This window comes from Notothenia rossii (assembly GCF_949606895.1).
Source record: "Notothenia rossii genome assembly, chromosome: 6".
In the NCBI taxonomy this organism is placed as follows: domain Eukaryota; kingdom Metazoa; phylum Chordata; class Actinopteri; order Perciformes; family Nototheniidae; genus Notothenia; species Notothenia rossii.
In genome coordinates this window covers 11,160,429-11,186,266 of record NC_136909.1, presented here as the reverse complement: position 1 = coordinate 11,186,266, position 25,838 = coordinate 11,160,429, and the positions used below count along the sequence as shown (strand labels likewise).

The 25,838-nt window shown below is 40.7% G+C and overlaps 1 protein-coding gene across 1 annotated transcript in view; it reads right to left on the bottom strand.

Moving 5' to 3' along the window:
- kntc1 (kinetochore associated 1) overlaps positions 1-25,838 on the bottom strand; it is a 54,296-nt gene that overhangs the window by 9,943 nt on the left and 18,515 nt on the right. Inside the window, exons 31-54 of the mRNA XM_079686679.1 lie at positions 24,213-24,280; positions 23,041-23,342; positions 21,677-21,849; positions 20,234-20,334; positions 19,758-19,902; positions 19,598-19,654; positions 19,103-19,266; positions 17,890-17,994; positions 17,673-17,801; positions 16,532-16,648; positions 16,317-16,426; positions 14,622-14,838; positions 12,004-12,093; positions 11,742-11,907; positions 11,497-11,555; positions 10,032-10,248; positions 7,967-8,040; positions 6,691-6,901; positions 5,386-5,498; positions 5,225-5,280; positions 4,307-4,385; positions 3,856-3,980; positions 2,172-2,307; positions 1,993-2,088 (exon numbers count right to left, since the gene is read on the bottom strand). Of these exons, the coding sequence (XP_079542805.1) occupies positions 1,993-2,088; positions 2,172-2,307; positions 3,856-3,980; positions 4,307-4,385; positions 5,225-5,280; positions 5,386-5,498; positions 6,691-6,901; positions 7,967-8,040; positions 10,032-10,248; positions 11,497-11,555; positions 11,742-11,907; positions 12,004-12,093; positions 14,622-14,838; positions 16,317-16,426; positions 16,532-16,648; positions 17,673-17,801; positions 17,890-17,994; positions 19,103-19,266; positions 19,598-19,654; positions 19,758-19,902; positions 20,234-20,334; positions 21,677-21,849; positions 23,041-23,342; positions 24,213-24,280 (3,110 nt within the window). The remainder of the gene's footprint in view (positions 1-1,992; positions 2,089-2,171; positions 2,308-3,855; positions 3,981-4,306; positions 4,386-5,224; positions 5,281-5,385; positions 5,499-6,690; positions 6,902-7,966; positions 8,041-10,031; positions 10,249-11,496; positions 11,556-11,741; positions 11,908-12,003; positions 12,094-14,621; positions 14,839-16,316; positions 16,427-16,531; positions 16,649-17,672; positions 17,802-17,889; positions 17,995-19,102; positions 19,267-19,597; positions 19,655-19,757; positions 19,903-20,233; positions 20,335-21,676; positions 21,850-23,040; positions 23,343-24,212; positions 24,281-25,838) is intronic.

The following is a 25,838-nucleotide window of genomic DNA, read 5'->3' as shown; positions in this document are numbered from 1 at the left end:
TGATACATCGCCAGGCCCTGGCCAGCAAGAAACTGTCAGAAGACCTCAGCGAAACACTCAACTGTTATTAAAATAGTCAATTTCATCAAAGGTCGCCCCACCACCAAGCGTCTATTCGCAGACTTGTGCGAGGATGAAGCGCGCCAAACCCTCCTCCTGCACACCGAGGTGCGCTGGCTCTCACGCGGCCGAGTGCTGGCATGCTTTGTAGAACTGAAGGAAAAAATTGAAGAGTTTCAACAAACTCGTAACCGCGCACTGTCAGAGCAAGTGACGGAGTCATTCTGGATTAAAACAGCATACCTGGCCGACATCTTCAGTCTCTACAATGACACAAACAAGCGTCTGCAACGCGTGGAGTCCAACATAATCCAATGTAAAGAGGCGCTCGATGCATTTGTGCGCAAACTGGAGTACAGGGTCGGGAAAATGGAGAGGGGGGAGCTGCAACAGTTTCCAATACTGCTGAAACAATCCTGAAACGGTGCCTGTGTCTGTACGTCGCGAGTTCATCCGCCATATGAACGCACTGCAGAAGGAAATGAAATCACGGTTCGCTGACATAGACGAGTACGTCTCCAAGGAATTGTGGGTTTTAGATCCCTTTATTGCCAAAGTTGAGGATGTGGAATACCTGGATTGCGAAGATGAGCTCACCGACATCCAAGCTGACTCGCTGTCAAAGAAATACTTCCAGGAAAAAGGATTAAAAAAGTTTTGGATTGTCAAAGGACCAAGTCTCGCTCCAAAGCTCACACTGCATGCCACGACCAGGATTACACTCCCATTCAGTACGACATATCTCTCAGAAACAGCCTTCAGCGCACTTGTTGCCATCAAAACAAAAGCACGCAACACACTGGACGTTCACAACGACTTTAGACTGGCTGTCACTCACATTACACCGGACATTCCATCCCTGGCTGCGGGCGTGCAAGCCCAAGGTTCACATTAATGAACCTACTTGAACCTCGTCTTCTCTCTGCTACCTGTTCCATGGCAGACAAGCATTTGATTTACCTGCTTAATATGCTAGTTTTTTATTTTTGTTTTATACAGGCCTATGCCACCATATTACCATTTTTTTTATTAGGCATAGTCTATTATTTTGAAGTGTCCTGTTCTTTGAAATTTGAAATAAATATGATGCATACAATTTAAAGTTGTTGGCTAATAAAGGCATAAAAAGACAGAAATGTATCATTTTTTCTTTAATAGAAATGTTTCTTCTGCGCGTATACAAAGTGTCGGTTTCAGTTGGATTAATTGTCCCGCTTACTCCGATCAGATCGGTCTCCTCCATTTTGTAGATTATTTACGACTTTTGAATCCACAAACACATCGGCAAAATCCGGCTTACTTTGAGCGTGTGTTTTTCCACTTCCGCGCCGTCCTTTAATTTCTTCATACAGCGGGAATCCAAATGAATGAATCCTGAGTCCAATAACCATCAAAGTCACTCCAATAGTGCTCCTTAATTACGCTTTCATCTTCCTTTAACAAAATACTTCACATTCATCCAGTTTCTGACAGAAGTTGTAGCATTTTGAGAAACTTTAATTACCGCAGTTGCCCCCCCCGCCCCCCCCCCAAAGTTTCAAGGGCTTGGGGGGGGGTTGCAAATTCTAACAGGAGTCATTTGGGGGGGCCCTGGGTGAAAAAGGTTGGGAACCACTGCTATAGGAGGAGATTCAGGTGATAAGGTTGGGGGGGGTTTACCTTGGTTGGTGATTGGCTAATGGTTACACAAGCCAAAAAATCGTTATGACATCATAAAGTGGCCAAAATCTGATCAGCTCATTTTCAGACAGGTTTTTATAGAAATGGATCAGGACAAAAAGAGAGAGAATCTTTTTTCCTGAAACTTTCAGAGTCTCTTTCCACAGAGGGGACACATGTTGATGTAGAAAAAACTTGAAGAAGTGAATTTTGCATAATAGGTGACCTTTAAGTGTGTAAGGAATAATGTGTTTCTGGTGCAAATTTTCTCACCAGGTTGAATCCAAGCAGCTTCTGGAGCAGACTGTTCCACAGCTGAGGGTCGTACACCTGGTACTCCAGGCACAGGTCGGCCACCAGACGCACCGCCTGAGGAAAAGGAGAAACGCTGCTTTATTTCTCCTGCCTGCAGTTTGTGTGAAAAGTCTCAATGTTTTCAGTTAGAAACGTACCTGCGGCTCATGACTGTGGTTCTTCCAAAGCCCTTTAACCAAGCCATCCTTGGGACTACTGTGGAACGACTGCACCGTGTAGGGGATGTTCAACGCCTCCAGTTGAGAGACGAAGATGTAGCACTTCAGGTAGTATCTGCATGGGAATATACAGTATTAACACATTTTACAAACGTATACAAAAGTATTTCAAATGTCGTCATCCGTGTCTATATCTCGCACAGCACTTATCTGCCCGAGTACTTCTCGGTAGAAAAAGTCTTCAATATGGGCCAAAATAGTATCCGTTGGTAAACTGTGTTGATCAATTTGATCTGCTAAGGATAGCATGGCATCTTAGAGCCCACCGACGTCTTCCATGTTGTCTGCCCAGCCTTATTTTCATTTAGTAGTTTGCCTTATTTTTATTCAGTAGTCCTTCTCCTTCTTCCTCTTCTTGAGTAGTCAGTGTTGTGGTGCTGTTGCTTTGGTCTGGATCTGTGAGCTAACCACACCCCGTTCATTTGAATATAAGAAATGGAAATGTGGCATTATGAAGTAAAAGTCTCTTGAAATAAATAAATGTGTATTTAAAATGTAAATATATTTATTGCCTGGCATATTTATTTAATTATTTATTTAATTTTGGCTTTAACGGCATTCCATAGGTTTGAACGTTAAAGTATTTTTGTACGAGGCATTCATCAATACTTGTGTAAATGTGTGTCGTCTGCATTGCCATGTAGATAAAACACAACCCTTTCAACAGGAGATAATGGTCCAATTCAAGCACCGAGGAAACTGTTCATGTCTTACACTGCAACTTTTATTAATGTATTTCAAACCTGTGTTATTCTATATAAGCTTGTTGTTTGTTGTTTAAATGCCATTTTATAATATGTTTCCGCTGCACTATTTCTTAACGTTTTTATTTTTTGTAAAGCGCTTTGAATTGCCTTGAGTTGAAAGGTGCCTTGAAACTCGCCTTGCCTTACAATAACAGTGGTCCCCAGGCCAGTACAGCTTTAAACAATGTACTGCTGTGAAAGTGTGTGCTATATTTAAAATATTTTCACAGCTTTACCTTGCCGTCATACCACACTTTCCGGTACTAAAGGTTATATCCACCAGCCCATATTGAAAAAAAACCCCAGTAATTTTACCTTGACTGGTACAGTAAGTTTGTGTTATTGTGTGACAGACAGAACCACTTTTAGAGACAGTCGGAGACGGTTAATCCCCGTTTTGCTAGGTAAAACTGTTTTCTTCACAATATAGTCTGGTGGCTCTGGCGTGGGAGAGCAGCTGCAGTTCCCTTTCTGTAAAGGCTGTCTGACGGCAAGGTAAAGCAGTGAAAGTATTCTAAATACCGAGTAAATTTAAACTATTATCAGGGGTTTTTTCTTTGGTTTTTGCCGACATAACGCCCACAGCTGTACATTGCTTCGTTCCCTGGTACAACTGTCTGTTTGTCTAAACTGACTATTAATAACTATCTTAGACAACTCTACTTTCAAACCTCCCTTTAAATAAACTTTGTAACAACAGCATTAAACAGGTTGTCTGTTGATTGTGTATATAGGATATACATATCTGTATATTGTATTTTTGTATTCGGGGTTGTTGGAAACGTAATTTCGATCTCTGTCTATACACACAAACTGAAAGATTGACATTAAAGTTGACTTTTGAAATTTCCCGTTACTTCATTTTGTTCCTGGGGATCTGCAGGTGAGCTTCCAGAGTGTCAGAGTCAGCGAGGCGGACGAGACACAGCAGCGCTCGAGCTCGATGGCAGAAGGTCAGACGAGGTCCAGAAGTGCTGAGAGGCTAAAAGGAGGGAAATCCAAAAACACAGACGTCAGCAACTCTCCTCAAGGTTCAAGGTTTTTATTGTCATGTGTACATAGCTACAGTGTAGATATGTCAATGAAAATCTTAGGTCACAGGCTCCTCCAACAGTGCAGCACAATAACACAGACAAAATAGTTAAAATATTGCAAGTGATTACAAATAAAATAGGCTAGAAATTGTGCAAGGAGAGTTTTTATACAAGTCATTGGAATATGATATATGAGATAAATCATTTGTAAGTTGCAGACAGATGAATGTTATGGATATCCTTTCTCTGGACTGTTTGTGCAATGATCACTCACCCAGTTTTCAGCAGATAGGATGGGGTTCAGGACACGGACAGCGTCATTGATGGGCAAAGCCTGCAGCATGTACACCACCCTGACAGCATCATAATGAACAGATACGTTTAAAAATGTTTTACTCTTTGTCTTACCAGAGTGGATATGAAATAATGCAGGGAAAGATTTGTATTTGTAACTTCATTGAAGTTATTGGACAGAAATGTTCTGAGCTCAGTGATCACTCAATCAAAAACCTATCTTTTTAATATGGCTTTTAATTTGGGTTGACTTGAAATTCCCACTAGTATCATTGTCCATGTTTTGCTTTTTTATTTTAAAAAACCACATTCAAATTTCTTGTCAGCTTTAATTTAAGGGAATTTCATTAGGATCACTGACTGTAGATGTTTTAACTTATTCTGTATTTATTTTAATATTGTTATGTTTTCTAAATAAAGTGTATTATTAATGTTACATTAAAAGGTAGGGTAGGTAAGAATGGAGAAACCAGCTCGAGTGCGCTAGAATTTGAAAGTACACAACCGAAAAAAATCTGCCCCTTCCTTCAGACTTCCTTACAGAGCCCCTCCTCCAACACACAGGAACGCGCACATGACCAATGAGGGCACGAGATAAGTTTGTGCACAGATGGAAGGCTGACAGGCAGGTAGACCATCCAGTTATTTTAGCCGGGCCGGCTCAGATGATTGGTCGTGCTTTTTACAGCGCCACGGCTTCCACAGATTGTATTTATTGTCAAAGCATTTAATGTATTCATTGCTATCGGGATGTTAAGAGCATTCCATGGAATATAACAAAAAGTGTTTCTGAAGTGAATTGCCTACCCCACCTTTAAGCAAAGATTTAAAGTAAAGAGTACTTTCTTTTTTTATTGAATTGTCATTATTAAAAGAACCTTCTGAGCAGGGATCTTACCTCATTAAGTCCGGGTCCTCCTCCATGTTGCTGACACATTCACGATTACCAATGTCCTTTTAAAAAAAAAAAAAAAACGGTCCAAATGAAACACAATGGCTCCAATGTAGGCAGAGCAACAGAAACTGATTAGCGACTAAAAACGAGGCTCAGAGACAAACCTTGGTGACAGCTGGGCCCGTTTTGCAGATCCATTTCTCTAGCATCATGTTACGGATTTTCAGAAGATCCACGTTGTTAATGGTGGCTATTTCTTTAACCACCGCATGTATATCTGCACAAATGATCAGTTTCTCCCGGTTAAAACATATCAAACAATGTAGCAAACATAATGAGTGTAGCGTTAATGCGTTTAACATCATTTCTAGCTGATGTAAAACAATTGAATGTCATAAAAAGGTGTGCAAAGTAAAATAAGTGATAAGACTTTAATCCAGGAGCCAACATGTGCTTCAGGAAATAAATCCATATAGTCCTATAGCTAAATGTAGCTTTACTTCAGAAGCTGTTTGAGCCAGTGGTGGGAAAAGTATTCAGATTCTTTACTTGAGCAAAAGCGCTGCATCAACAATCATACTTAAGTAAAAGTATTTAAGTGCAATGAGTTAAATGTACTTAATCTGTAAAGTTAGTAAAGTTGTCAGTAAATGAATCTGTCAGATGAATGTTAAAAAAAAAAAAAAGTAGTGTTATAAAATTACCGGTAAGTACCTCAAATGTGTACTTAAGTCCAGTAATTGAGTAATGTGCTTTTTTTCTCTGCTCTTGCATGTTTTATTTTAATGCCATCAACCTGCCAGGGACTGCAGGTGAAAATAAGCCTCTGTGGCTAAATGTGGCACATTTACATGATGGATTTAAGTGCTCATGTTAATTCATGTGCATATTCCCTTCTTAAAGATCCCCTATCATACTGTTTTTCATCAATATATTAGAGGTCTCAGATGTATACAAATATGCCTCTGGATTGTTTGGCTCCAAATACCAAACAGGTCATTGCAGCATTACCCATAATCCCCTCTGTTTCAAAAGGGCTGATTCTCTGTCTGTTACTTTAGATGAAAATAAGGAGCCCCTCCTCACGCCCCTCTGAGAGAGATTTGGATACAAAGAACTCAATGGTGCTCTAGGAGGAGATTCAGGTGATAAGGTGGTGGTGGTGGGGGGGGGGGGGGGTACCTTGGTTGGTGATTGGCTAATGGTTACACAAGCCAACACATCGTTATGACATCATAAAGTGGCCAAAATCTGATCAGCTCATTTTCAGACAGGTTTTTATAGAAATGGATCAGGACAAAAAGAGAGAGAATCTTTGTTCCTGAAACTTTCAGAGTCTCTTTACACAGAGGGGACACATGTTGATGTAGAAGAGACATGAAGAAGTGGATTTTGCAGAATAGGTGACCTTTAAATAAATACAAAATGTAATTAGTTAATTTCCACCACTGGTTTTAGCACATGCTCACCAGGATGAACTTGAATGCCACAGTCTCTGTAGCGCTGCTCCACGCTGCTGTGCTCGTACAGAGCGACGAGGAGCCAGGACGGCTGCCTGGTCAGCTTCAGATGCTCGGGGCCGTTCAGACGACTCGCGATCAGCGTGTTCTCCGTGGCCGAGCGCTGGAACTGCAGCTTCAGCTTCGACAGGAAGATTTCCCCTTTGGCCCGCGCCGCCCCCTGCTCAGGATGAGAGGGGAGCAGATTAAAAAACAACCACTACAGGAACATCTAACCAGATAAGGATGTGACAGATTTGAAGTTTATACAAGGTTTCCTCCTCTTCTTAAATATGTAATTAAATGGCTTTTCAAGAGATGTTCAGGCCCAGTTAAGATAAGAAGAACTTTACAGATTAAAAAACAACTGTCGGAGCCCAAATGCTTATTTAACCCAAGTTAAATATTTCCATTATTGTAATTATTTTAGATGGCACACATTTGTATTTAATTAGCACTTCCGACATTTGTCAAATGGTTGTAATTTATTTGTATTAATCCATCTGTTGCTTGCCCGAAATGGGTATGACACAGACGGTGAACTGGCATTTTCTGTTGACTTTGACGCATCAACAAAACTCCCAATGAACAGTCACTTTGACGCGTTCGGTCCTCTTTAAGCTATTGTTTGTTTATTTGAGTTGTTAAACAATAACTTCACTACAGGACTCTTTTTAATGAAACGCATCAAAGTGATGAGCCGACCTCATGCTCTAAACAACTGTTCATTGGGAGTTTTGTCGCCAGACCAACCACTTCACGAACATCTAACCAGATTAGGATGTGACAGATTTTAAGTTTGTACAGAGTTCCCACCTGTCCTTGAATATGTAATTAAATGGCTTCTCAAAAGCTTTTCAGGCCTAGTTACCAATACAGAGTATTATATAACAGGGATCAAGATTAGCTTCTGTTACAACACTAAGAATCTTATACTCAGAACTAGTGGGCTTTATAGAAGCTTACAGACAATTTGAAATAGAGAGGCTTGAATGTGTGAACACTTCTCAGACTATGTGCTCTTTTTGCCTGCTCCAAAACAGCAAAGCAAAACAATATATAATGTAAGATACTTCTATTACAAATTGAATAGCTGAGCAAAAAACTTCAATTTATATTCCTGTACAAAGTATATATATTATATAATATATATGGCCAATGTATATTTTTATTTCCTTCTTTTGTGACACTACACATTCAAGGACCTGTGGAAACAGTACCGTGATGAAAAGTTATAAATACTGACGTCAAGATTTGGATCCTTTAGCCAGGCATCTCCAAGAGCCAAACAGAACCGGAGGGACTGCGTCTTCTCGTAGCCTGCGGAGAACAGGAAACCTTCAGCACATTCTGTAGGAGCCATGTCCTTAGTTTATGTTAATGTATCATTTGTGACCTGCTCTATCGAAATCAGTCGCATTGACCCGAAGACACATTTTGAGTTGTATACACTGTTGGAAAGAGGAGATTCCTAGATTGTTTTTGTGCTCCAAACATTAAGCAAAATATGTCACATGATATAATGACTGTCACAGAGTCATCATTTTGAGAAAAAGGCCTTCGATGGATTCCAGAGAAGAGGAAACTTTGATCTGATTGATTATTAGCGGAGCAAATGATCAAAGTAGTACGGAGGGAAAATATTTTCGTTTGGATTACTGGTCTGGGGGAAGCTCGTGAGTGTGTGTGTATGTATGTGTGTGTGTTTGTGTTTGTGTGTATTATGTTTGTTTCCCGGGGAAAACCCTCACGAAAATCACCGGCTGTTGTTATGCCTGCTGTGACCTCAAGTTACTCCGTTCTCCGCTTGTAATTATGCCGTTAAAAGCTTCAAAGTTGTATTTATCATCTGAATTTGCCGAAACAAGTTTAATATTCTGAAAGCCAAGACTTTGTTTATTTAAAATCAAATGAAAACAAACTGTAATGGATCCTGCCGTGTTATCTATGATGACTATACGCCTTACATTCATAATTTCAGCGGAAGGAGGGGGTTAGGGGCGGCGCTGTGGAAGAGCAGAGTGGCGAGTGAGAGCTGCCATCTTCCCTTTGCACGCTTCAAACATGTATTTATCGTGTGATTTTGGAAATAAAAGTTTCATATCCTGAAAGCCAAGACTTTGTTTATTTAAAATCAAACAAAACACCCGAACCCTAAAAACTATTTTATACGCAAATCCACGTTTATTTTGAAATGAGCCGTTGCAACTTTTGACTGATTTCGATAGAGCGGGTCACATTTAAGATTAGATAAACAGCATGAGAATGTGTGGTGTGTATTATTTATTTAATTTGAGTGTGTTACTCCTGCAGTCTCCTCCTCCTGTAGTCTTTAGACCTTGCTTTGTTGGGAGCGTGGGACACTTAGCTTGGTTCATTATTCTGCTTCTTAGTATTTAAAGTACCATTTAGGAAACAAATAGTTTGTTAATTTATTTTCACATCAACTGCATATGATGACTTTAATGTTTCTATATAATGCCATACTATAGTATGCCTTTTGTTAGAGCCAGTATTTTGTTTTTATAAGAAAGGCCACCTAATTGCGACGTCTTTAGTCAACACATTATAAAAGACTACAATTCCCACGGCGCCTCTCTAAAGTGACAGTGATGGGCAACCTGCTAGAAAGACGCCGTCGAGGAAGTTTTTAACATTCCAATTACCCTTTAAGTTATGAAGTTATATAAGCCTTATCAAGAAAGAAAGAATACTTAAGTTGTTTGTTATTTTATTTGAGTTTTGCATATTTTTTAAAATATTGTAAATGCCTCTTTTCTTTGTTGCATGTGTAAAAGTTTGTTATTTTATTTTGAGCAAACACATCGCATAACATCTTCTAAACTATCGGAGGCCAAGCAACTCTTCAACTGTACGTAATATAAGGGAAAGAAAACGCGTTAGAACTTCTTTCTTAGACGCCTTAAAATGTCTGTTTAAGGCGTCTAGTGGCTTGAAAGAAAAACAAGGAAGGAAGCCACGAGACCTTTGTCATTTTTTAAAGACAAAGTATATTATCACATACTATATACTGTGACATCAGCCCAAGAGTGAATCTCAAAGGATCAAACAAATGGATATCCCGGTCACTGAACATACAAACTTCCAGGCCGTGAAGTGAAAGTGTGTGTGTGTGTGTGTGTGTGTGTGTGTGTGTGTGTGTGTGTGTGTGTGTGTGTGTGTGTGTGTGTGTGTGTGTGTGTGTGTGTGTGTGTGTGTGTGTGTGTGTGTGTGTGTGTGTGTGTGTGTGTGTGTGTGTGTGTGTGTGTGTGTGTGTGTGTGTGTGTGTGTGTGTGTGTGATGTTTCAGACCTGCAGGCAGCTCCTGGGCGATCTGGTGAGCTGTGGCCGTGGCCAACTCCTGGTTCTGGATGCACTGGATGTACTTCATCATGGTCTTGGCCACCTTTACGGTCTCCTTATTGTAGCGATGGTCCTGAGCCTTCTTCTTCTGCTCTAACACCAAAGGCTTCATCTTCTTCTCAAACACATGGTTCACTGCTGCCATGTATAACTTGTCAAGGCTCACCTGGAAAGAGATGATATGACTTAAATCACTATTAAACAGGGTAACTGTATCGTTTTTGGGATTATACAGAGTAAAGGCCTTCACACCCATAAACTTCGTATTTCAAACATGCCAGCAATTTCAAGACAGATGCAACAGTTCAATGAAAGGTTAAAATATAGAAACTACCAGGACTCTCTAGAAAGCAGCGTCTGAAAGTCTGTCTGAGGTAAATTGCTGTAAAGCTAATTTAAGTTTCCTCTGGTCACTCTCAGTTCCACTGTGTCTGTGTCTAATGCTTTTATTGTGAAAGAAACAAACACAAAGAGTATATCAGGTATGAGTTGGTAAAGGTTAAAAGGAAAGAGGCTTCATGTATTCAGACTATGGAGCCTATAGCCGCGTTCACACCGCAGTACTTTTTCCACTTTAGTTCCAATATAGTTCCAAAACGTCGCGTTCACACCAAAAAGAGCCGGAACTAAAATTAGTTCATCAGAACCTTTTTACCCCCTTTTCCGTGAGGTACTTTCGTGGGAGAAAAAGGTTCCTATGTCTGATTGGCTGGGCGGATTGCAAACCACGCCCCGTAAAACTCCCAAAAAGTTTTGTGAAGCCACCATTTTATTATGCTCGCATTAGCATTATTAGCATTAGCATTAGCCCAGCGCAGAAACGCAGAGAGACTAATTTATGGCAACACAAAATAAAACATGGGAGCGGTGAAGATGAGGAGGTGTCGGCGTTCTGGCGATTTACTCGGAAGGCTTCAGTAGAAGCTGCTGGGAGTCCCAGCAGCTTCTACTGAAGCCAGTCCCTAACTCCGGGGACTTCGGGTGGCAGTATACGCCGTGAAGTTGTTTGCGGCCTGCCAGTAAACCCAAAGCAGAAGAAGTGACGTCAGCGGCTTCATTTGCCTAATCCCTCCCCCAGGAACTTATTCCGGTGTGAACGCGCTCTGTACTTAGTTCATGAGAACTCTTTAGTTCTCATGAACTAAGTTCTCATGAACCTTTGTGGGAAAAGTACTGCGGTGTGAATGCGCCTTATGTGTTGTTGATTTCTAATCCTCACTCAAAATATTCAAAATGTTGCTGCCCTTTCGCTCCGTAGTGCCTATATTCTGTGTAAAAGTACTCGCGACTAAAACATCTTATTACACCGCTTAGTTGAATACTCAATTCTGATTGGTCAATATGGATATTTCAGAGGTTGCTAATACTGTTGTGTAAAGACCTTAATGCTACTTTTCAGATTAGTGTGCTTTACCTTCATCAGTTTGCTAATCAGCAGCAGAGTAGGGAAGGTCTCCTCACTGAGCTCAGGAGCTAAACACAGGAAAGATAAATTGTTAAAGTATCACCCACTCACAGCAATATATCTGAAAATAGAGCAGTTCCTTCCTCATAGATAACGCCGGATACCAACAGGAAACAGGTGGGAGATTAACTAAATATAATAAGAGCTATTTGAGTTTGTCAACAATAATACTGAAACTAGAGTGTCTAACTCACAGATGATCTTCCAGTAGTGTTTGTTCTGCATGAGTGGGTGGAAGGGCAGTCTTCTTTTGGGCAGGAGGTTTGGCATCAAGCTGTTTTCCAGAAGATACTCGGTTTCCACGTCTGAGGGAGGAGAGACTCGCTTGTAGGACTTCAGGTGCTGAAGGAGGCCCATTGCCTGTGGGAAAGAAAGACAGTGTTAAGAGTCTATATCATATATTTTAAAAAGGGAAGAAACTCTTTAATCTGAAATGTACCCTTGTGTTTTTCTTACCCGACTAACAGAAAAGGCTGTCACAGTGTCATCTGCGGCCTGAATGATCTTCAGCACTACTTCGATCCTCTCGTAGTTATAAGGGCTGAGCTGTATGAGAAAAGCATTTCGAAAGTTAGGTGAACGTTATTACATTTAGCTGACACTTTTACCCAAAGCGACTTACAATAAGTGCATTCAACCATGAAGTAACAAACTCAAGAGTCCTGTAGGTACATTTCCTATCCATAAACTAGGGCTGTCAAACGATTAAAAATGTTAATCAGATTAATCACAGCTTAAAAATGAATTAATCATGATTAATCACCATTCTAACTATGTCCAAAATATGCCATTTCTTTATGTATATTGTTGTGGGAATGGAAAGATAAATGAAACAAGGCGGATATATCCATTTAACATACAGTATGTATGTATGTTTATTATAACACTGTTCTGTGTGTCAAAATGAAAGACAGCCCACACACCTATCAATCATCAAACCCTGGGGTCTTATTTCATTACGTGTAGATTTCTATCAACACGTAATGTTGTATCGATGTATATAGAGATGTACTACAGCAAAAGTATTCTCCGTCGGGGCTTCCTGCAATAACACCACGCCGTTATCGTGATTCTGATTGGCCAGAAGACATTATCAAAGATGTTCTATTGAGAAGACGATCACTACGTGACAAAAGTTTTCAAAACCGTTTCTAGTCTTCGGTATTTCCAGACAAGTGGCTACTGAAATCAATCTGACTAACTGCTGTCTGTGCAATTTACTCGGCGCGAGTTGGCTGACTTTATTTTGCTTACTTTAACATCATTTTTCATGGTGGGGCTAAGCCATTTCTTGGTATGGCTGTAGCCTACCCCAGCGCTGCCACTAGTAGGATGTATGAGGCGGGCCATTCTGCACATGCGTTAAATGCTTTAAATATTTTTAACGCAATTAATTCAAAAAATTCATTACCGCCGTTAACGCGATAATTTTGACAGCATTACTATAAACCCAACCAGATTATTACGTGCTACTGCATTAGCTTCACTTAAAGCCAAATCCTTTGTAAGTGCTAGGTACATTAGAGTTTGTTTTATATTTTTTAAAGGGGACCTATCATGCAAAATGCACTTTGTGATGTCTTTTCTACATAAATATGTGTCCCCGGTGCGTCCTCCGTACCCAAATCTTTTAAAAACGGGTGTACAACAAGCGGATACTGATTCCATCCGAGCTGACGTCAACTCGGCAGCGGACCCACAGAAAGTTGCCATCAGAAACAATGCCTGATGTGTTTTGGACGTAATCTCGTCTTTGTTTACATTAGCAAGCCTGGCTAACACTCAGAGCTAACCTGTACTGAATGTGTTTAAAAAGCAGGAAATAAAAAGAGAACTCACCTTGTGATAAACCCGCAAGAGAAAAAGCCTTTGAGCTCCATACTATTTCACAAATAATCCTTGACGTGGTTTAAACAGGATGGCGTTTTATCACAACCAAAGTTAACTTTATCTCCGGTAGAATTCTGATCAGGCATTAGCTCCGCCTCCTCTTCTTTGTTTTCCAAGCTAAGGACCCAAAATCTGCCTTTCTCTAAACAGGGGTTTGAGCAGTACGAGGCATGGCTACAATGGGTGATCTGTTTGGTGTTTTGAAAAAAAATAACTTCACAGACATGTTTTGTATAGTTATGGTCCTACAATATATTTGTCAAATATAGCATGATAGGTCCACTTTAAACTAAACAAAAAAAGTGTTTCCATTGCAAGTTTTGTATGTCAATTAGAATTCAAGTAATTGGTTTGGCAACTGAAATAAAAATAATAGGGCTGTTGTCATTTTAAAGCTACACTATCGAGGAAAATATCTCCAGTTACCATTACCGAAGTAAACTTGTGTTGTACGTTTTCCTTGAATCGTTTGTACTGAATCAACCTCCAGGTGAAATTGAAATGGCCTTATTGGCTCAGAAGTAGGGCTGAACGATTAATCTATTTTAAAATCGAAATCGCGATTTTAAATGATGCGATTATCAAATCGCAAAGCCTTTTTTTTTTTCTTCTTGTGTGTCAGTCATCCACACCAATCAGAAGTGCTGTGCTCCACATGTACCAGCCATTTTTAACCAATCAGCAGTGGCCCATGATAGAAGGTGATAGACAGATTGATCCAATCATCTGCCAAGTATTTTTTAATATTTGAGTATTTTTGCTTCCGATGGAGCTTTCCTAGATGGTTTGGTGAAACAAACCATCTGAGTCAGGTTAGTAATGCTCCATCACATGTTTCTATTACAGGGTGAATCTTAAACTGAAGCTTGACTTTAAAGCAACCCAACGGAAGTTTCATGTAAGTTTAGTTCTTTCACTCGTAGCTCGGGCTGCGGGGTGCTAGAGACCGGAGCATGTTGATACGACCTTCCTAGCCGGAGTTATGGCCGCATTTTACAATAAACTTACGTTGGGTCGCTTAAAAACAAATATCGCAATTCAAATCGCAATATCTGTCAGAAAAATCGCAATTAGACTTTTTCCCAAAATCGTGCAGCCCTACTCAGAAGTTATCAGTAATGTAACTCCTGATAAAAAACACTCAAAATGGATCCTTCTTCTAGTTTGTCCCCCTTTGCACAAACCTTGAATAATACAGCACAGAGGCTCTCGGTGAGCTGGCTGGTGTTGTGCAACATCGGGATGATCTGCAGGACTCGCTCCAGCTCATCGGCATGACACAGAGGCTGCGTCTCTTCCTGATTGGCCTCTGGGTCCCCGGCACCTTCCTCGTCCGCTTGGAGCAGCAGCAAGGTGGTGATGTACTGGTTGATCATGCTGTCACGGTCCAGGCCAAAAGTGCTGCAGGCAGAAGGAGGAGCATATTACTGAATACTACGGTGGTTTTCCTGTTTACAGTTCTGTTGAGAAATAAAATATAATGGACTTTTTTGCACAATACATCTGTCCCTTGTTTTGAGGTAATATCTGGAGTGTAAAAAAGAATACCCAATCATAATTATTATTATAATATTATTATTCCACTCCAATTATTATAAAACAAAACATGGAGACTTTACGCAGTTTTTTTGTATCCCATGATGGAGAAGAAAGTCTTATTTGTCCCCTTACTCAAAAATAGATGGTCTTTCAATCAAAGCTGCTTTCAAATACAGTAACATGAAACCAAAGACACAATATAAAGTCAACAAACAATCTTCTATCAGCAAATCCTAATAATGCTTTTCCAAAAAGAAAGTGGAAAATGTTCCCCAAAACGTAGTATAGTATAATATGTAAAAGTGCATATTGTATAGTATGTTGCAAATATTAGAACTGTAAAGCTAATAATCAAATATTACATTACATTTTGGCACCATAAATCTGTCCCATGTTTTGATTCTGGAGTGTATATACAAAATAATACCCAATAATAGTCTTATTCCACTCATGGCAATTATTATAAAACAAATCAAGTACACAGTGTTTTTGTAGCCCATGAAGAAAGTCTATTTACCCCTTACTCAAGTCAACCAACAATCTACCATCAGCTCATCATATTAATGAACAACATAGGGGCGGTGGTGGCAAAGTCCATAGGAGTTGGCTTGGCAACTGGAAGGTCACCAGTTCAAGTCCCGGAAAGACCAAGTGCTACCGAGGTGTCCCTGAGCAAGGCATCATTCCCTACACTGCTTCCGGGCGCCGTACATAATGGCAGCCCACTGCTCCTAACCCTCAAATGCAGAGACCTTGTCTGGCAGTGGCTCAGTCAGTAGGGGCTTGGAGTGGGAGCTGTAGGCTCGCCGGTTCAAGTCCCCGACCAGACCTAAAATATGGAGTGTGGACTGCTACTTGGAGAGGTCCCAGTTCACCTCCTTCCCTGCCGTGGTGCCCTTGACCAAGGCACCAGACACCCCCCTTCCCCCCTCACTCCCATTGCTCCCTGGGTGCTGTACAATAGCTGCCCACTGCTCCTAGTACTAGACTCCTGGTACTGGGATGGGTTAAAAACAACTTTCACTGTGTGTGCTGTGTGCTCTGCATGTGTGACCATTAGAGGGTTTCATCCCTCCCAATTCTATGTCGAACAGAAGTCTTAGTGTAGTGTGTCAAAATGATCAGACGCAGAAAGGTATGTCCAAAAAGGTAATTGAACAGTATGTCTCGAATATAAGACCTGTAATGCTAATAATCAAATATTATCAAAAAGAAAAAAAGCGTTGCTTCAAAGCGAGAGGTAGAGTGGATTGAACCTCCAAGAATGATAGCTGGCTCAGAGCCCTTAGCTTTCTGAAAATATGGCCCGCTATATTACTATATTATATACAGCAGCTGACCTGCAGTACTGCAAGATGATCTCTGGGGTGATCCTCCTGTTTTTCACCAGATCAGGGATCAGACTCCCCTTCATCTCCGGACGCTGACGGAACACAGGCTGCATGGATATCTTCAGCAGAGCAGAGGCAAGTCACGTTAAAATGTCAAGTCAACAAAGCCAGCAACTAGTGGAGTATAAGATGAAAATAAACATGAGTGCTTTTCATCCTCACACCTCCAATTGGGCAAGCTTGATGCCCCATTCAGCATCGGTGATGACGGAGAGGAACTTCTCTCGTTCCTCGGCCTCGTCGTACAAGCAGCAGAGATTGGCCCCGATCCTGGCCACAGCCTGAAATAATAGACAGTCGCTGGTTAGATTTGCTCAAGAACATCAGCATCTTCTTTACTGAATGATTAATTGTCTTTGCTTTAATTAGAAAAGACTTTAAAGAGGATCAGTTGTGAACTCCTAAAATAAGTAGAGATTTCAGTTTTGGCTTTCGTCAACATGCTTACCTCCCTAGACTTAATCGATCAGTTTTTGATTAAATGTTGTCATGTCATGTAAATTTTTGCAATGCAATGGAGTAGAGTGTGAAAGACATATATATATATATATATATATATATATATATATATATATATAGAGAGAGAGAGAGAGATCTATGTGTGTGTGTAGATACCAAGGTTCATGCATTTCTCATTTCACTTTAGCCGCTTTCACACCAAGTACTTTGCCGTACTTAGTTCCCAGCACTTAGTACCCCCATGGAACTAAGAGCAGATTGCGTTCACACCGGAATAAGTCCCTGAGGGAAGATTACGCAAATGAAGCCGCTGACGTCACTTCTTCTTCTTCTGCTTTGGGTTTAATGGCAGGCCGCAAACCACTTCACGGCGTATACTGCCACCGGAAGTCCCCGGCCGGAAGTCCCCGGAGTTGGGGACTACCGAGTAAATCGCCAGAACGCCGACACCTCCTCATCACTCCACCGCTCCCATGTTTTCTTTTGTGTTGCCATAAGTTAGTCTCTCTGCGTTGGTGCGCTGGGCTAATGCTAATAATGCTAATGCCGGCAAATACAATGGCGGCTTCAAAAAACCTTTTCGAGTTTCACTGGCCGTGGTTTGCAATTTGCCCAGCCAATCGAAATTGGAACTTTTTTCTCCCCAGGAAAGTACCACCTCTCTAGCAGGCACTAACAAAGGGGTAAAAGTTCTCATGAACTAAGTTCTCTTTTTGGTGTGAACGCAAAATCCCAGGAACTATCGGAACTAAACGGGAAAAGTACGGGGAAAAGTACTCCGGTGTGAAAGCGCCTTTTAACTTTCATAATAAATAAAGGTTTGACGATCAAGGGATCATTGCCTACCAGAATTTTGTCATAGTTCTGCCAGGTGTTGTCGATAAACTTCCAGAGTATTTTTAAGACTTCTGCTTTGGGGAGGAGCGTACAGAGTCCGATAGCCAAATCACAATCGACCACCCTCCAGTTGAACACCTGCAGCCCAAAGAAAATAGAGATAGTTATTTAAAAGTATACGGAAAGACAGTCAATCTGCTACAACCTGTTATGTCATCAGACCCACCTTGTGCAAGAGAGCCACAGCAACGGCATCCAGAGTTGAAATAGTTGTCTTTCGAAGATTATTCAAGCATAAATTGTAATTCTTAAGCTCCTGGGAATCGAACAGCTGAAATAAGAGTTAAAATAAAGATCAAACATTGTTTAAGATACAATGATGGTACAAATGGTCCTAGAAACACATGGAAGTGAAACTGATAGCACCAGTGGGTATTAGAATTAAATATGATACATTATGATGATTTATTAATCCTCTAGAAATGCCAACATAACCAGGCTCATCGATGCTTGTGGTTGCACTCAAAGCTCCAGTAACACGTGGAGAATAACATTTAAATTGTCAGGTGCCCTTGCGTCTATTTTCATTCATGCAAGGGCCACATGTGAAATCTCCTGCATACAAATATCTGGATCCTGACATTTTAAAAAAGGTCCCCTATTAGACTGTTTTTCATCAATATATTATAGGTCTCAGATATATACAGAACATGTCTCTGAAGTGTTTGGCTCCAAACACCTAACAGATTCTTGCAGCATTACCCATAATCCCCTCTGTTTCAGCCCTGTTTCCAAAGTGCTGATTCTCTGTCTGTTACTTGAAAATGAAAATAAGGAGCCCCTCCCCACGCCCCTCTGAGAGAGATTTGGTTACAAAGAACACAATGGTGCTCTAGGAGGAGATTCAGGTGATAAGGTGGGGGGGTTTACCTTGGATGCTGATTGGCTAATGGTTACACAAGCCAAAACATCGTTATGACATCATAAAGTGGCCAAAATCTGATCAGCTCATTTTCAGACAGGTTTTTATATAAATGGATCAGGATAAAAAGAGAGAGAATCTTTTTTCCTGAAACTTTCAGAGTCTCTTTACACAGAGGGGAAACATGTTGATGTATACAAGACAGGAAAAAGTGGATTTTGCATAATAGGTGACCTTTAAAGTAGGACCAGTAAAATAGTCATTCATGACACAGTGCATTGTGTTATGTATTAGTTTGTGTCCTGTATTTATCTGTATTTTCTTGTTGAGTTCTTTGTGTTATAATGTATGTACCTTTGTTGAGTTGTGTACTGTTTCTTATGCATTTGTTGTGCTAACCCCACATTGCACATTAGATTGCACTATAAATGCTGTGGTGTGTGGCATTTATTTTATGATAGATACCTGTCCCTATAGGAATACACATCAAAATATAATGTATCTGTTGCCGCCATACCTGCAAACTGATCTTTATGTCCATAACATTAGAGGTGACGTGCTGCAGGCAGCTGCCGTACGAGTTGACCAGCACTCTGAGGGCCAGCTCCAGCTGACTGCACTCCTGTAAACTCTGCAGGATGTTGGTCAGGGGGCCGAGGAGGGGTATCAGGTAGTTGGAGCCTGCAGGTGGGCCACACAACACACGAGGTAAATATCCAAAATAACAAATTCAAGAAGAAAACAATCAAATAAACTTTATTTCTAAAGCACCCTTCATGCGATATGCAGCCCGACATGCTTTACAGAGCAAGAGAAGGTAACCAGGGAGAATAAAGAGTGAGGAACATAATTAAAAACAAGTAAAGAGTCTTTAAATTTACTTTTAACAATTCAAAAGGGAGTTTGCTTTTCTAAGATCCACAGTTCGGGCCATAAAAACAAAAAGCAGCCTCCCTAGATTTCTTGTAAAATACTTTAAGTACTTCTAAAATATAAGCTTTTTATACAGTACCCTTTTCAAAAGAGCAGTGCGACAGACAGGAGCAGTCCAGTGGGTACAGCTTGGTATCTGCAGGATAGGAACAGATGATTAGGACCAGTGCGCTGCTACCTTATGGTGAGCATGAAATACTAAAGAGACATTAAGTAGAAGATTATTTTGAACATGTTACCCAGAGAAATAGGCAGCAAGCAGTTGGTTATTTCATATTGGACTGGAAGCACAGACACCGGGTCCAGAACAATGCAATCTTCATTAAAAACATCCTGAAAACTCCACTGAGAGTGTGGGTCTTTTTCTGTCTCCAAGGTCGGATCCTGGGACAGACAATTCATACATTTAGATCATTTCAAAAAAAAATTGAAGTAAGGCATTAATCGATTTCAACTTCTAGGTGCTTTTCCTGCTCATGTCTGGGAACATTTATAACTATTCATATTAAAAAGGAAAGTCTTTCACTGTAGTTGTACAAAATTCTGCCTCAACATGTTGTTAGATAATAGATAATCCTCTATCCAAGAGAAAGCACCTGGTTGTATTATAAGCTGATTCAAATGTTGGCAGTAAAAAATAAAAATGTATATATTAAGCACAAACCAAAATAACATAAAAACAGCGTCGTTGTTTGGAGAAACATGAGATACTGACCTTGGCTATAAAGCCATAGTCGTCTGATAACTGACACTGATGATAGACATCCATCGCGATGTGTGTGCACTTGCAGAGCTCCAGACAGTCCAGCAGCAGATCTGAAACGGTCATTATATTATAAGGTCTAGTTAAATATCTACTAAGGTAATCGGTCCAGTGACAAGTTTAGCAGATTGTATGAACATGAAACGTCAATGAAGATTGTTGCGGCTCATTTTCCAATAAATGAAGTCGCTAGAAAGGCTAAGACTATGCTTTGACGCGTTTAAAGGATAACAGTCGGTTTTAAAGTCACATGTCATGCTTTTCTGGTTATGACCCGTCCCCTTGTGTGTTATGAAGGTTTTTCTGCATGTAAACGGTCTGCAGAGTCACAAACCCTCAAAGTACACCCTGTAGTGAGTAAAACTCTAACACAGAAAAGGCCTGTCTATGCTGCCCCAGAACGCCTCTTTGGAGATTTCTCTTTTTCCATTGTTTACTTCTTGGGTATAGTGACGTAACGTCCGCGGAGCCGTTACGTTTGGAGACACACACACACACACACACACACACACACACACACACACACACACACACACACACACACACACACACACACACACACACACACACACACACACACACACACACACACACACACACACACACACACACACACACACACACACACACACACACACACACACACACACACACACACACACACACACACACACACAGCAGGACGTTGCGAGGCTCGCTGCTGCGAGGAGGGGACACTGAGTTGGCTCACTGGTGTGGGGTCGGAGAGACACCGCGGAACTTAGCCTGAGCACACACACAAACTCCCAGTCTGCGGGTGTGTGTGTGTGTGTTTCAGGCTAGATTTCACTGTGTCTCGCTGACGGCCACTGGGCTCACAGGGAGGGGGGGGGGGGGGGCAGGAGCTCCAACAAGCCGTTGAGGACAGAGAGTGAATACACATACTATACAGAGATGCTGTATGAGAAACCAATGGGAGTTTGGAAAATTGCACAATATAAATGTATTTTAGTATACCTCAAACATGGAATTATGATCAGTAGAAATGGCCATGGGACCTTTAAGATGTTAAATGAACAAAGTAAAACAAACAATAACCAAAAGCAGGACCACAAGGTAAAAAGAAAATGTCTGAACCTAGCTCCCCCTCTACGTATATCCACAAACCGTGACATTCACAAGGGGCTCAAAAACATTTTCAGAACAAGCTTACTATGTAAAACTATTCTGCATAAACAGATTCTCATACGGACGAGTGTTTTAAAAAGTAAGGTTTAGCAGAAATGCACGTTTCACACCCATGTGATGATGGCCGGAAGACACCTATTATAAACAAATAATGAAAATAATAAACAACAGCTAAAAAAGCATTTTGGCTGTTACAAACATCATTGGTGTTTTCCACGTGTGATTCACCTGAGTGGCACAGAGTGATCGCCTGACAGGCCAGATCATGGATGACCACTGGCAGGTCCGAGTCGTCAGGGAGCACCATGGGCACGTCCGCCTCCAGCATCTGGCATAACGTCCTGGCTGCGGTGAACAGAACCTTCCCTGTGTTGGTGTTATAGTGGTGCTCATACAGCTCACTGAAGACATGACAGAGGAGGAAACATAAAAGGGTTTTGTCTAAATTCATTATTATAATTATTCGTTATATGCAGCTACAGTGTAGATATGGCAACGGAAATCTTTAGTCCCACGCTCCTAACACAATACAGACCCTTGAGATCTTGTGCAACACACCTGTAATGTATATATATTTATTTTGTAATTCTACTGTGAAATAACCACAATCATTTTTATGTGCAAAACATAATTTTGATAGTATCTCAAACCTTAATATGTTAACCTATGTTTACCCAGGGTATAAGCAGGAATCCTGAAGTCAGATTTAAAACCTTTTAAGACCTTTTTTAAGACCCTTTCCATACATTTTAAGACCTCATCGCCACTTGGAGTTTTAACCGGTTGCATTGGCGACACACTTTACCTTAAAGAACTCATTATACCCTATTGTCCTACTAAGGCATTGCGTTCCAAGAATGCAGGGTTGTTGGTTGTTCCTAGAGTCTCTAAAAGTACAATGGGAGCCAGAGCCTTTTTCTTATCAAGCTCCACTTTTGTGGAATCAGCTTCCAGTTTGTGTTCGGACAGCAGACACCCTATCCTTTTTTAAGAGTGCGCTTAAGACCTTCCTTTTTGATAAAGCTTATAGTTAGGGCTGATTAGATTCAGCCCCTAGTTTTGCTGATATAGGCTTCGTTTGTCGGGGGACATCTTACTTCTTCCTTCTCTCTGTCTGTCTATACCCGTGTACTCTCATGTTCCGATTAACCCAGCTTCCCCAAATTTCTTTCTTTTTGGTGTCTATATACATATGTCTATATTTTTCTCTATATTTAGCATGTTAGCTACTTTTTTATTGCTTGCCTTTTATCTGCTAGGTCACTTATCCCCGCTACGGGAATAATAAAGGAATTCTGAATCCTCCAACAATGCAACATAATGTATATAAGACATACAACTTTAAAACAAAAAATAGTGCAAGATTAACCTGCCAATGTGCAAGTAATGCAGATGAAGTAAACTTATATACATGTCAAAAATAAATACAATAAGCTAAATGTTACAGAGAAGGTTGCAAGTGAATGCAGGGGTCTATACACATGTAAATAGAAAGAGATAAGAACAGAATGTAAAATGAAATACTGTTTACCTTAGTAAATAAAAACATATTTAAAGAAGTTTTCACACACACAGCATCCACACGTGCAAACCTGAGGATCTTGAGGGCCTTGTGCACCTTGCCGACCCCCAGCGCGCGCAGGGCGAGGTCGGACCACAGCTCCTGCTCGGTGCGCTGCAGCTGCCGGCCCAGGCGACGCAGACCGGCCTCTGTGGAAATATACTTGGTCTTTCCATCGGGATCATTCGCCACAACCGGAGTGGTCGTAGCCTTGGCTTTGGATGAAGGGCAGCCACGCGTGTTCTCATAGGCCGTGATGTGATGCTCCTGGATCTGCTTTCTGATGTTTGGATCCTCATAGTTGGAGGGGGTGAAGAAAACATCAAAGTCCTCCTGAGAAAAAAGACAGAGGTTGCAGCACCAGAGAAGATTAAAGAACAGATGGAACTCTGTTTGTGGATGTGCTTTTATTGTATTTGTTAATTAGCAAATGTAATTATATTCTTGGTCTGTACTTTAAACTGATTTCTAGTAACTGCACACTTTTTATTTTACCATCATTTTGTAATCTGCCATATGTCTGATGTTGGGGAATGTTCGGTTGTGTTTGTGTAATGTGATAAATCTAAAAAATCTATAAATACATGTTTAAAAAATAAAATAAAAGAACAGATGGAATAAGATTTACAATATAGTTAACCATTGGTGCAGAATTAATGGTGTAAAACGAGATGTGCTTTTTTTTTTCAGACAAAGTCATGCAGTGCGAATACAAATAAACATAACTAAATGAGCGATAAGAGGGAGCCACCAGATCATTTGTAACCCTTATGGTACAAGAGGAGCTGGATGATATATAGATAATAGACAGATAGCATAGAATTGGGAGGGATGAAACCCTCTGTAATGGTCTCACATGCAGAGCACACACAGTGAAAGTTGTTCTCTGCTTTTAACCCATCCCAGTACCAGGAGTATATACTACGAGCAGTGGGCAGCTATTGTACAGCGCCCGGGGAGCAATGGGAGTGGGGGGGGAAGGGGGGTGTCCAGTGCCTTGCTCAAGGGAACCACAGCAGGGCAGGAGGAGAACTGGGACTTCTCCAAGTAGCAGTCCACACTCCATATTTTAGGTCTGGTCGGGGACTTGAACCGGCGACCCTACAGATCCCAGTCCAAGCCCATACTGACTGAGCCACTGCCGGATATATGCAATATCATTATATTTGTATAAATAACATGATGACCTTAAATGAGACTCACCTGAAGGTGGGCGATGGCCTTGAACATGATGAGGTTGTTTTCACACTCCATGCTTTTAAGAGCATCATCTGCAGAGGACACGAAAAAACTGTGACACTCTTGGACAGTTTTTACCCTAACCTTAAATTGTAAGCTGTGTTAAGACAATCAATGTCTAGTGTCTTTATATATTTTAAGGTGATAGGAAAATGTGAAGTATCCATGCATCTAAATCAGGGGTGTCAAACTCAAATACACAGTGGGCCAAAATAAAAAAAAATGGGTACTAGTCGAGGGCTGGACTGGTTCAATGTTTATTGCAAAACGTCTTGGAATGAACTTATTGCACATATTAAACCTGGAACTAACAAAGCTTAAATTATTGCCTATAAAAACAACATTAAATAATCAGTTGTATTCATTTCTTCTGGCTCTATCTGCAGCTTTTCCAGAGTGATTTCTTATGATTACATTTTTCCACAGGCCAACAACAACTTCAAAAAAACGATTTCCCTCAAAGAACAAAACAAACATGCCCTGTTGTAGAGAGAGAAAAAGCACAGAAGGAAACATCCATTAAACTCAGTGTGCTGCTCTGTGATGCTAGTTCAAGCCAGATACTTGGCATCTCATCTTGGGTGCTAGTTCATCAATGTTTGGGCTCAGGCTCTGAGCGGAGGAAACCCTCAGGATTGAGTGAAGGTGTGCGTGCAATATACCGGCGGGCCAGATCTAATTAGAGATCCCTGATCACGTGATTTTCAAACAATCGGAATCGGGAGAAAAAAGAATCGGGGATCGTTTTTTTTTTTTTAAATGTTATTTTATTTATTTTTTTAAATGTTGTATTCAATGTTAGAAAACAAAAATGACCATGTTCAAGTCTTAAAGTCATCCTGAGGCCTTAGTTTTGGTTTCAAATTACAGAACATCATGTATGTGTTGCTTCTTTGGGGCTTGTTTTCATAGACCTGGTTGCTTATTTCTCTCAAATCTGGCAACAGAGTGGGCAGGGCGCAGTGTCTAATTGTAGCAGTAAGCTAACGAGTACTGATAAGTTTTATTTTTGTTTTGATCCAATGCTGCACAACTAAACTGATCCAATGCTGCTGTGAAAAAAAGAAGCTATATCCATGTTGGAAAGAATATCCAATTTAAATAAAAAAATAAACTTAAGGGAAAACTTGAATGCTTTTTTTCTTCTTTTTTTTCTCTTAATGCATTGCATAAAGATCGGATCGGGAAAAATCGGCAAATTGTCGAAATCAAATGATCGGAAGCAAAAAAAGGTGATCGGGACATCCCTAAATCTAATAGTAATTAAAAATTATCCTGCGGGCCGAAATTAGATCCACCAAGGGCCTGATTTGGCCCACGGGTCTTGAGTTTGACACGTGATCTAAAGCAGGGGTTCCCAACCCCCGGTCCGCGGACCGGTACCGGGCCGCGGAGGTGTTACTGCCGGGCCGCGAAATAGCTGTGAGTTTATCGTAATATTTGCAGAATTATAAATATTTAAAAATATTTTATCAAAAAATCTTTTTATTTTTTTTTTAAACGTTCGCACCTATACCAGTCATATTATTTCATCCAAAACATACAAAATAAATCTAAATTGGTTAGTATAAGGTCTCAGCCTCTCGTGCA